This window comes from Talpa occidentalis, unplaced genomic scaffold (assembly GCF_014898055.3).
Source record: "Talpa occidentalis isolate TD23 unplaced genomic scaffold, MPIMG_talOcc4v2.1 talOcc4.11, whole genome shotgun sequence".
NCBI classification, from domain to species: domain Eukaryota; kingdom Metazoa; phylum Chordata; class Mammalia; order Eulipotyphla; family Talpidae; genus Talpa; species Talpa occidentalis.
Genome location: NW_023601104.1, coordinates 71374658 through 71387526, shown reverse-complemented (window position 1 = coordinate 71387526; position 12869 = coordinate 71374658). Strand labels below are relative to the sequence as shown.

Genomic DNA, 12869 nt, shown 5'->3' with positions numbered 1-12869 from the left:
CTACCAAAGAGAATTCTTTGGAAATGCTTAGGATACGTGACCTCGGAAAAAACAGTAAATTTTATACAAGTGGTGGTATTATTATCAAATAAAGGAGTAAGCAGAGAGATAATATTTTGAATAATTACCTGCAGATCTGTGAGTTTATCCTGTAGACAAGCACTACTTCTTTCCTTGTCACTAGGGAAAGCAGAATTAATTCTGAATTTGTTGTTTTCAAGATGGAGGGCAAGAGTTTCTCTGTGTTCATCATACCTGGAAAAAATTTAATGCAACATTTCTCAATTTTAAAAGACCCCCAAAAAGTTTTAAATTACTAATTGTGCATGAGGAAATCTCAGGGAATTTTACAAAAATTCATATACAAAAATTATGACTAAAGGATACAAAAATTATGACTAAAGGGTAATAAAAGCTTATCAAAACATGTGTGTGTTCATGAAAGATTTCTGGTGGATTTTCCAGTTGTTGAAGTGTTTACCTTTCTAGTAAACTACTTATGGGTGCATTGTGATCCTTTTCATACTTCTTGATAATGTTCTTTTCCTGTTGAGGCTTTAATTCTGATTCCAGGCTAAGATTCTTAGACTCCATTGCCTAGCAAATATGCAAAACAGTAAATATCTTCATTATACTTCAATGTTCCAAAAAGATAAACATGTTATTATACAAAAGTATATCACTGATTCTATATACCTCAAAGTAGGAAATCATACAATTTGGGGTTTGTCAGCTCAGAGAAAGGCCTCCCCAGAGGACAAAGGGGATGCATGTCTTATGTCAGCAGAATGAAGGGGTGTTCTACCCCTCAGTGCTGCTTCAGCTGCCACCACAAAGACATAGTCAAAGGTAGACAGAAACCTAATACACAGGAGCAGACCTCTGAAAACAAATACACCTCCTTCCTTCCTCACCCCTTCTGACCGGCAGTCTGAGCTACAATATACAGTCAATGTACTTACCTAGAATTCAAGAATTTAGAAAATTCAATTCCCAAGGCAAGTTCAAGACATTAAAGTCAGAGAAAGATAAATGACACATGAAGTAGTCCAGCTCAGTGCATCTGTCCAGATTAAACTCAATGTCTTGTGCCCTCAGTAGTGGGAGCCCAGAATGTGTCAATTCATAGTGGATCTAAACGCTCTCTTTTTGAAAGAACTATTTGTATCCTCAGAGGAAGATTAAGTTATGCTATCCTCTTGGTTACTTATATTTTCTAAGTCTTTGAAAAGCAGTATTCCTTGCCTTATTTAAGTGGGAATTCTCAACTGATATAAACAATCAGATCATTAAAACCAACATTCAATTAATGAAATGTGTGCTATTATACATCTAGCCTCTTTCACTGGGTTTATTTCTAAAATACATTGCCTACACAGAACACCTTTTCAGTAGGTGGCTGATGAAGGGACTCTGCAGAAGGGTCCTCATTGCAGGCACTGCTTCCTCCATTCTCAGATGTGTTCACGGTCCCCCTTAGGAAGGAATCAAAATTGCATATTAAAACAGAGAGAGGGGGGCCTCCCTGGTGGCGCAAGGGGTTAAGCACCAAACTATGAAGTAATCCGCAGCCTCTGCAGCACGAGTTCAATCCCCAGCCAGCCAGGGAGCTACCCACATGGTGCAGCAGACCTCTCCTGACTCGATCACTGCTCCCCTCAGCAGTGTATTTCAGTCAATCTGCTTGTTCTGTTCCCCACTCTGTCTCTTGTGAATCCTCTCACCGCCCCCACCTCTGGCCTGTACCCCAGTTCTTGTATGCATAAATAAATAAATCTTTACAAAAAAATTAAAATTAAAATAAATAAAAAATTAAAAAATAAATAAAACAGAGAGAGGAAAATGAAGCCTCAAGGCAAAGGAATAATATTCAATGTGTTCTATTTTGCAAGAGGCTTTATCTCCTTCCCCCCAAGCAGTGCTTTTAGGATGCACGCACTTGTTCCTCGACGGGCCTCCCACTGTGGACTGCAGTGTCATGTGAACCTCCAGGGCGCACTTGCGTAGTCTTGCTACCCTTTGTTCATAGTCCCTGAGCGCCCGCCTCACTTCTTGCTGACTGTCCCGTGACGTCAGCTCCTCACACAGCTCCCGCAGGAGCGCCACGTGGTGATCAAGCTGGGACAGACTGCCTTCCTCAGAAAAGCAGGCCTAATGGAGACGAGAAAGCAGGAAATGTGTTGCAAATGAGTTTACATGATTAGTCTATAAGGATTACAGGCTTAACAGACATGTGAGACACGCACAACACATTCTTTTACAGGCCGTCCACTGTGTGCCCGGCATAGTAATGGCTGCTGGAGAGACTCAATGAGGAAGTCTGTCCTAAACGGAGTCATCGTAGTCCAATTATGGGATGAAGGAAACCAGAAAATGTCACCCCCAAAACATGCCTTTGATATCAAAATTATTTTGAGGTAAGGCAATTAAAATATACATACACACAGATTTTGATTTAAGACTGCATACTAAAACCTAAATAAACCCATGTTACCACAATAAAAATAAAGAAAAGAACAAACACAGGAAAGGAAAACTTCCCCCTTTTCTGCCAAAAGGCAGAAAATCAAGTCTCCTTTTACTGGAGACAGATGTCAGCCCAGAGAGAGCACCAAAAGAACCTGCAAATAAACCCTTGAAACCAACTTCTCCTCCTAGTTATGTTTTCACCATTTACTATTCCTAACCTAAACCCCTGTGTCTTGTGATTCTTCACACATTTATTGTTTGTTTAAAAGGCATAAAAGCTTCCTGTTCTTGTCACTTACTTTGTCTTGTGAGGCCCACTTGACTACTTGTGAGATTCTCATGTACATGTAAATATGCAAAAAAACTTATATGCTTTTCTCCTGCTTATCTGTCTTGTCAGACCCGGCCAGAGACCCTATGAGGGTCAAGGGAAACTTTTCCCTCCCTTAAGCAGTCACACAAATAATGAGCATAGAGCATGAGGAGTATTGTGACAGAGCCGTTACTTGCCTTAAGGAGTCAGAGAAAGCCTACTGCACCTGGGGGCCCACCTGCGTTGGATGCAGAAATAACAATCCAGGTGCTCCATGCAAAAGGGGTCATTCCTAGCAGGAGGAACAACCACAAGAGGAAGAGCCCCAGAGTATGTGAAAGAATAGACAGTCCATTGTGGCTTAAGGGCTGCCAAAGGAGATGGGAAGCTGATGGAGTGTCCAGGATCCAGACTGGGAAGGACTGAGGAGCCCTCAAAGGGTCTAGAGATGTGCTGGAAGTAATGGTGAGCCAGAGACATAAGATTCGTGGCTCCTGGTATGACACCTAAATTTGTAGAGGCGTAAACCTTTACCCCTAAAGCATACACAGTGTTGTAAACCATTATCTCAGTAAACATAATTATTAATTTAATTTTAAAATATGTGGCTAAAAAGGAAACTCTGGTGATGGGTCTAGAAGACGAGCAACCTTGGTCACACCGAGAAAGTAGCCTGGGCTAAGGGAAGTAAAAATACCGACGGAAAGGAAGAAAAAGCAGCAGCTGTTCTGAAGAGTGACAGATGGAACTTGGCTTCCAACTCCATTAAAGCCACCAAGGAAGGAAGGGCTTGGAGGGGGAAGGCGGCTGGAGACTGCAATGCCTTTCCCAACCAGAATATGTAAGAGGGAGGAAAGTCTGAGAGGAGACATGGTTTGGTTTTCGACGTGCTTATTAATGAGTTCTCTGAAGCACAGTGGTGATATCTATGAGTCAGTTAGAAATAGAAGCTGTCACTCAAGGGAAAGGGCTCAGCTGGAGATGAAGATTTAGGCATTAGCATTGCAGAGAGGACAGTTAAAACCCCAGAGGGCACAGAACCACCCAGAGGAAGCAAGAAATAAGCCAAAAATGGGGACCCCAAAACTAAAAACATTAACATAGCAAAAAGGAAATTTATGAAGGGCACTAAAAAGAAACCTCCTTCCTGCAAAAAAAATAAAAGAAGGAAAAGCAAGAGAGATTGATACTGAGAGAGGCACAGCAGTAGAAAGTTTAAAAGAAATAAAGAGGGGTTAATGCTGTCAAGTACCTAGAGACAAACAAATAGGCTAAGGACCAAAAGAGGTTCTTAGATTTGCCCCAGAGCGTTTATATCTGATTCGTTATCTCTCACAAAAGTTGCTCTTCTGGGGACACCATATCATCACCAAAGCAACTGAGGGAATGTCACAACAGGCGACATGTAGCCAGTCTTGAAGAGAAGGGCCACTGAGACATATTAAGAGAAATCATAAAATATTAATTCAGTGCTGAGTTTTTCTCATTTCTACAAAGCAAGAAGCACAGGCTCTAGTTAAGTGAACTACATAAGGGATAATTCCCAGGGAATTCAAGGCGGCAGCAGATTCCAAAGCAGATTCAACCGTAAACTAAGGACCATACACAATCATTGAGGAATAAACTCCAAATGACAACAAAATTTAAATGGGAACAGGTTACCTCATGTTCCTTGATGAGACCCTTGGTCCTGCCTCTGCGGATTAGTTTCTTCTCCTTATTTATTTGTCTTTCCAGTTTTGAAATGCTGTCAGTAAGTTTTTCTTTTTGAATATCTATTTTTAGTTGTTGAATATACAAAGACATTTCATGATGAAGAGCCTACAGGGATAACAAAGGCACACATTAACCATGGGAACAGAATATATTGAAAAAAGTGCTGATTAAAAACACAATGAAAATATTTGTTGCAACAAAGGATGGGAGCAGAGCTTGAATGCAAGTTTGATTCATTCTTGTGTGTCTGTCCTTTAAAATATACCAGACTCATATTATTTTCTTTCTAACAACTAAACATGTGTTTTTAGTTGTGAAAGACACTATTAGAGAGAATCAAAAGACAAGGTGCAGCCTGGGAGAAAATAGCTACAAAACACCTATCGCAATCTATGGAGGCAAAACATATAATGTGTGTGCTGGATGGGATTCTGGCATAGACAAAGGACATTAGGAGAAAACTGAAGATACAGATAAAGAATAAACTTTGGCTGATAATGCATCAATATCTGACTACTGACTGAGACAAAAGCGCTATATATATATATATTAATGTAAGATGTCAATACTAGGAGAGCCAGGCATGGGATATACTGGAACTGTCTCTACTATCTTTGCAATATTTCTTTTTCTAAAATAAAATGTTTATTTTAAAATGTGCTTTAAAAGGACCTGTAACAGTAGAAATTCAAATACATTATCTTATTTTCTCTCTCCACATAGTCAGACATACCTGCATACCTTATTTTTCTCTCTCCACACTCAGACACACACACACACACATTCACAAACATATTTAATACTAATTACCATTTATTGAACACAATCACTATGGCAGGTGCTATAACAATGTTGCCAAGTCATTGGGGTTACTCCCATTTTATCAGAAAACCTCCTATAAGCTGAGCAACTTGCCTAGGGTCCCAGCTGCTGAGTCCAGAGCTGCCTGCCACCAATGCCTATACCTGTATTTCACCATGAAACTGTGCATAAGTGTCAAGGTATTGTCTCAGTCAGGATCCAACCAGGAAAGCAGAAAGCAGTAACATTTAAGGCAGAAGAAATTAAGTTCAGGGAATTGGTTATGTAAGTGAGGGGAAACCAGAGAAAGCCAAGGGAAGGCTGTAAAACAATCCAGAGGTTAAGGCTGGCTGGAAGCTGTTCTCACCCAGACAGGAAGGTCAGTCATCAGAAGCGGGACCCATGGAACCCACAGCCAGGGAGACAGCCCCAGAGACTGCTCAAGGGAGAAGGGAAAGAAAACCTTTGGACTCTCCCTTTGACCCCCTGCAACTGCCCTCTAATCTCTGAACAGTGTTGTCACTGATGATCACAGAGCCAGCTGATACCAGGCCTGGGGACCACAGTCTGCAGGGACCAGCTGCTCTTGAACACACAGTAGACGGGGAGACCGCCAGCAATGCCTCTGATGACAGACAGGCCCAGGATCAGATCTATAAGCATAAGCCCCAACACACATGCACATCCTTACCTCCCATTTGGCACAGACATCTCTGCTCTGTGCGTCCAAAGTCAGTTTTACATCCGTGGTTTCATTATTTTTCAGTTCTTCAACAGCTTTTAAATACTTGGCCAGACTTTTAGTATTAAAAATTGCTATTGCTTCCTAAGTGAAAAAGTACAAACAAGAACATGGAAGTTCCATTCTACTGCCAAATCCTCAAAGCTAATTTCAGTAGTTCTTTAACAGGTAGAACTATGAAGGGGCTATCTGTGACTACCTAAAGATTTTGGAAAGACTTCTCTTTCTAAATTAAGGTTCATATCCTTTTTGCATCCCTTGAAATCTTTGGAAAAGAATTGAAAATAGTTATTATTTAAATGTAATTATTACACATTTGAGGTCCAGATAATATATTCAAAATGACAATATTCAAAATGATTTTGGAACCCCTTTGACAAATAAAGGCTTATTTTGTAGGATTATAGGCCACTGGAAATGTTCCCTCTAAAGTTCTTAAGAATTAAGCAGACAGCCATATTTCATAAGCAATACAGTATGAAAAGCATACCAGCATGTATTAGAAATTAATGTTACAATAAGACAATCTATAGTAAGGTTAACAAGGCAAATACTGAACATAGTGCATAAGCATTTTTATGCTGCAAGAAGGTAATATGATCTTGTAAGGGGCAGAAGGGCATGGAGCAGGATCTCTATGACCCGAGCAGACAGGGTAAAGGAGAAGTCCTGGAGCCTTTGGTGGCTTTTCAGGCTTTTTTTGGGATTTACCAGGCACATAGCAGGCAGAGGTGCTGGGGGGCCGGGAGGCTGGCAGGCCTCCCAGCCCCCATCAAGTCTTCACTCTATCTGGGCTCTCTGGCATTTTCTTGTGGCCTCTAACTTCTCTTTCACTCTCTTCCACTCTCGTTCTCTCTGCTTCTTCTGTGGTTCTCCGCTCTGCTGGCGTCCCCGTGACACCACCCTTATAAGCCCAGTCTCTCAGCCCAGGTGAATCCCATCTACGCATGTCCACACCCTACTCCAGGTGCCCGCCATCAGGCATGCATTCAGGACGGCAGGGATCCATCATCGATCCTAATGGCGGGAGGACAGAAAAGCCTGATACTTTTTATTTACCCTACAGATCTTATCAACTGCAAAGTTTTGCCCAGAACCAGGCTGGTGGGCAGTTCTGCCCCAGGGGAGAAGCAGCAGAGCAGGGTGGTGGGAACTGCCTACTAGGAATGTGTTTGTGCCTCACCTCACACTACCTGCTCCTACTATTACCTGCACTAGTCTATGAGGGCAGAAACCTGGCTTATGATCAGCAAATATCAGAACAGAAAATAGTTTAAACCTGTGACAGAGGCAAAAAATCTGCAGGAGACAAAAAGATGAATAATTCTGGGGGAAAAGGCAAGTTAAGCAGGATGAAAGTCCATTCATACACTCGTTATGTATTTATTATGGACCCTTGGATAAACAGATCTAGCACTGAGCCCCAAGGGACCTAAGGCCCGGCTGGGGTGGGGTTACTAAATGTATGACCAGGGAGACACTGTACCCCACATGCTGGCGGAGTGCTCCCACAACCCACGTGCTTCTCTGGATCTTGTGGGTCTCAGGGTAAGGATTTTGCTAATGTTGTGAAAAGGAATCTATTTCACTGAATGTCAGAGAAAAAGACAAACCCCCTGGCTTTAGATTTTATTTTTTATTTGTTTTTTAAAATTAGTTTATTTTTTTACCTTGTCGTTAATTTTTGGACAGTAATTGATCTCTCCCCTGAGGTGTAGCCCCTGTAGTCCCCCCACCACTATAGCAGCCCTGATCCATCACCACAGCCCCTTATGTTCTTCCCTCCCCGGTGTGGCTTCAGATTTTAAAAGGTGGTCAGGGAGAGGAAAATGGTGTAAGAACAGACACTTCTCTCTCTTCTCTCTGGTAGAGAAGGGCACTGGAGCCTCTATTTGTTCTTTTCCTTCTCCCTTTCCTGAGCTGGCTGTATCTGTCCTTCTGCAATCCAGCCTAGTATTTATTCAAAACAACCTGTGAATCAGTTCAACAATCTCAGCAACCTGGGAGTAAAAGTTGGGGAAGAAAAGACAGGGAATTGGTCAGAATCGGTGGCATAGGATCCAGCAAGTGAGGCCTTTTGAGATCATGGAAAAAGCAATGATGAAATAGCTGATAATAGGGTCCAGTACGGGGTTACTAATCCAAAAAGCCAAAATGGGGTGAGGCCCACAAAACAGTAAGAGGCCACAAGGGGCATGAAGAGAGGTTCCCATGGGCGCTTATTTTCTAAAAAGACTGGAAGTTGGGGTGTGGGATTATAGCTTTACCTCATCCTTACAACCCCAAACCACCTAACTAACTCATTTTAAATGGTCAATAAATGTTTTAAAGGTTGAATGAATGAATGAAAACAGACTACTCTACCCCTGTCCGAGGACAGTGACCTTGTTTTACTTTCCTTCACCCCCAGCACATCCCACGGTGTTAATTAACAGTGAGTCTCTGCTGTGGCTGCATCTTAAGCTGCCAGTCAGACCATGAAAAAAAATCAACCTGAAACTGTCTGCATAGACAGAACGTGGGCGGATCTTTAGCTACTGATAAGCATGTGTCCAAAAATAACTTTTATCATGGCACATTTTGATAATAAAAATATTTCTTTACAGTCAGAGAATTTCAACTGTTTAAAGTGTTTTCACATGCTTTATTTTCATTTAAAACTTCATAGCAAATCTGGCAGGTGAATAGGGCTTGAATTTTTATGACCATTTTACCACTGAAAAAAATTAGAGAAACTAAACTTGTGCTGAATGCCATGAAATCAACCATGCTCTTTACACTGTTATCATCATGTCCATTCTGTCTATAATAAAATCTGAATTTAAAAAAAATCTTCATTTGAATGATTTTTTTAAAGAATAGGGTTTTTTTGTTTTTTAAATTTATTTAGGCATAGAAGAACTGGGGTGTAGGCCAGAGGTGTGGGGAGTGAGAAGATTCACCAGAGACAGAGTGGGGAGGAGAACAAGCAGACTGACCGAAATATATTGCTGAGGGGAGTAGCAGGTGAGACAGGAGAGGTCTGCTGTCCCACGTTGGTTAGCTCCCTGGCCAGGGATTGAACTCATGCTGCAGTAGCTGCCAATAGCTTCACAGGGCTGAGGTTTAACCCTTGTGCCACCAGGGAGGCCCTGAACGATTATTTTTAATTGCCCCCAGGAACAACATATAAAATGGGAAATTTTTAAAAGTTACCCTAACTCGGTGTGTCATTACAATGATTGAAACATCTTGATTTCAAATGGGATAGGCAGCTAATAATAAATAGTCTACATTTAATGGTTATTAAATGAGACTACCTTATATTTTGAAATCAGTTCACTCTGGCTGTCTCTTTGGCCAAGGAGCTGCTCAGCCCTTGTAATGTATGATTCAAGTTCCTTCTGTGATTCTTCTACTTTCAGCCTGACATCCAGGTCTGGTGAAACCTCAGTTGAATTCTTCAACACCGCATCCAATTTGACCATACTAATCTGTGAAGACAAGAAAATTCTCAACTCTTGGCCCCACTTTTCAGTAAATTCAGTACATTTTTTGAATAGCAACTTGTATTTTTCCATTAGACATAGAGTAATTTATTATACTACTCTTTTCCATTATGTGCTGAATTATAAAGAAATAAAAACTAATGCAAAAGCAGTATTTTGCAGAACATTTCCTAACACAGCAACCCTCCTCCTATGCTCCCCCCTGACCCAGTGACCACTAGGTTTTAAAGATCAAATTCACTAAATAGGGGCCTCCCCTGGTGGCGCAGCGGTTGAGCGCTGGGTTGTGAGGCTGCCTGCAGCCTCTGCAGCACCAGTTCGATCCCCGGCCACTGGCGAGGTCCCACCAAAAAAAAAAAAATAAATAAAAATAAAATAAGTTCACTAAATAAGGAATATTGAAGAGAGACCTGAACTTTCTCTTTAGCTTCTTGAATCTTTGCCTGTAGTGCAGCAGTGAGAACATGTTGTAGGGACTCCTGGCTTGAGATATTTTGTACATCCATGTGTAAAGTATCTTCAGTTCTAGATACAAGTTCTTCATACATAGAGCCTTTGGCAATAAGGTGCTATTAAAACAAATTAAAGTGATATCAGAATACACATTCTGACTATATGTTCAACGTTAACTTCATCAGAAAATTATTAAAAATGTTATACAAAATGAGGTATATTTGCACTCAAACTGTTATTTTAAAAATTATGAAATTTTAAACTAATATATCAGATTCTGAGCTGCTAGTCTTATCTATTTTTTTAATACAGTAGACACTTACATATAAAGACCAGAAGTAATAAAATGCCAGTTGAGAGAAAATAAGTTGGAGTGGTCATTAACCTTAAAATGAAGTTGTTCTAAACCAAACCAACTGGAAGGGCATTCAATAATGTTATTGGAGAAAATGGCTACAGGAATATCATCTTTTTAGAATAATGCCTTATACAACATACTAAAAATAAATTTCAGATGATCAGAAAGTTATATATAAAATATAAAACCACAAAAGGAAGAAATTATCCATGAAAATTAATCTGCTTTCTGGATGTGGAGGGTTTTGTAGGCATCAGAGTAATGACAGAAAAGATTACATAGATACAGGGTGAGGGGTGGGGAAAAACAAAGAACTATATAGATATAAAAATCTATGTGAAATAAACAACTCAAAAATCAACAACTTGGTTAAAAATATTTGCCACACAAATGAAAATAAGTCATGAGTCATGATTCCAAGAGCTTATAAATTCACTAAGAAAAATACTGGTAACCCCAAGAAAATTCAGAATATACAAAGACAGCAACAAATAGCTTCAATAAATAAAAGTTCAATCTGATATGTAATCAAATAAGAAAAATTTTAAAAATAATGCATACCACTTTTCATTTATCAAATTATCAAAAAAAAAGTTTGTTACAACTCAAAGGTGGCATGAAGATAACAAAAGAGAAATTATATTTTGTGATATCAGCTATGTAAATATTGATGTCATTTATCTTAGAGCAGTAGAATTATGGGAATTATATTTCTTTTTATATTTTATAATATTTAAATGTTCAAAAATTAGCATGTTTATTTATATTTCAATTTGTTTTCTTTTTAATTATAAAAGTAACAAAAATTCAAGTAAAAGACAAACCAAGAAAGGTAAAGCATGTAAAGAAAAAGTTCCTCTTTTTTCCTGTCCTTCCTGTTGTTGTCATTCAATCTATAATTCACACATTCATTTAAAAAATACCCATTTTATGTGTATGATGTGCCAGGAAATGTGCCAGGAGCTGGGTACAATTCAGGATCAAGATAATTATGTGTATGTCCTCACAGACAGTTTTCTATGAATATAAAAGCAGAAAGTGTAAAAAAATCAACTGTTTTAAAAGACACAAAGGGGAGCACATCACCAGAGCTGCCCAGAAAGCTGCATTTCTTACTTTATATCTTGATTCAACAGAGAGCACACTTAATTCCTTCTTTTTTTTTTTTTTTTTTTTTTATTTATTTAGTTTTTTTGTTTGTTTGTTTGTTTATACATGCACTGGGTACAGTCAGAAGCGCAGGAGGGTGAGAGAATTCACCAGAGCCAGAGCAGGGAGCAGAGCAGGCAGAAGGACCGAAGTACACTGCTGAGGGAAGCAGCGGGCGGCAGGAGAGGTCTGCGCGCCATGTGGGACCCTCCTCCAGTGGCCGGGGAGCAGCCGGGGATTGAACCGGCGCTGCAGAGGCCGCGGGCAGCTTCGCAACCCAGCGCTCAACCGCTGCGCCACCGGGGAGGCCCTTAATTCCTTCTTAACAAAAGTCTATTCCATCTACCTAAAGGACACAAAATTTTTTTTATTTAAATAATAAATTTTATTTTTATATTCCCCACATAATTGCAACCCCCCCATTCTGACCCCAATCCCTTCCTTCCCGCCCCCCACCCCCCAAAAAGTGTCTCTGGTTCACAGTTTTTTGTTGATTTTGATTTTCACTTATAGTTATTCATTTTCCTGGTCCCTTATTTAAGTTTTCTAGATTCCTGCTATGAGTGAGACCATCTGGTATTTTTCTTTTTCTTTCTGGCTTATTTCGCTGAGCATGATCCCTTCCAGCGCCATCCATGTTGCTGCAAATTGCATGTGTTTATCTTTTTTGAATGCTGAGTAATATTCCATGGTATATATGTACCACATCTTCTTGATCCAGTCATCTATTTTTGGGCATTTGGGCTGTTTCCAAAGCTTAGCTATTGTAAATAGTGCTGCTATAAACATAGGGGTGCAGGTGTTCTTTGGAATTGATGTTTCTGAGGACACAAAAATATTAATTTGAAAGGAAACCTGCACTCCTATGTTTATTACAGCACTATTCACAATAGCTAAGATATGGAAACCACCAAAATGCCCCAAAACAGATGAGTCTATCCAAAAGATGTGATATATATGCACAATAGAACAATACTCAGCAGTCAAAAAGATAAATTCATGCATTTGCAGCTACATGGATGGAACTGGGAGGAATTATGCTCAGTGAAATAAGTAAGAAGGAAAACAAAAAATATTGGATAGTTTCACTTATAGCAGGAATATAGGGAAACCAAACAAAGGGTTAGAGAAAAAAAAGACAAAACTAGCAGACATATTAGAGATCCTATGGTGATGGTTCACAGGTTAGGTGGTGATGGGAGATTTATAGGGATTACACCTGAGAAATCAAATATTGTACAAAGAAGATGTGAGAAAATAAAAATTTTAAATTTTTTTTTAAAAATAACCTGAAAAAAAGTCTATTCCAACGGGATTGTGTTTTTACTGTTCTTAAGTGGATCACTGTAATTGTTTTGAAAATATTTTTAAAATAGTAAA

The 12869-nt window shown here is 39.7% G+C and overlaps 1 protein-coding gene across 11 annotated transcripts in view; it reads right to left on the bottom strand.

Annotated features, from left to right (window-relative positions):
• Window positions 1–12869, bottom strand: part of SYNE2 (spectrin repeat containing nuclear envelope protein 2) — a 308736-nt gene that overhangs the window by 179941 nt on the left and 115926 nt on the right. For 8 of the 11 annotated variants that reach the window (XM_054690979.1, XM_054690990.1, XM_054690998.1 and 5 more), the window contains exons 20-27: window positions 9940–10098; window positions 9341–9514; window positions 5991–6125; window positions 4445–4603; window positions 1940–2151; window positions 1376–1475; window positions 482–597; window positions 129–255 (exon numbers count right to left, since the gene is read on the bottom strand). In XM_054690979.1, coding sequence (XP_054546954.1) covers window positions 129–255; window positions 482–597; window positions 1376–1475; window positions 1940–2151; window positions 4445–4603; window positions 5991–6125; window positions 9341–9514; window positions 9940–10098 — 1182 coding nt within the window. The remainder of the gene's footprint in view (window positions 1–128; window positions 256–481; window positions 598–1375; window positions 1476–1939; window positions 2152–4444; window positions 4604–5990; window positions 6126–9340; window positions 9515–9939; window positions 10099–12869) is intronic. The other 3 variants (XM_054690994.1, XM_037503484.2, XM_037503487.2) reach the window with 1 other exon arrangement.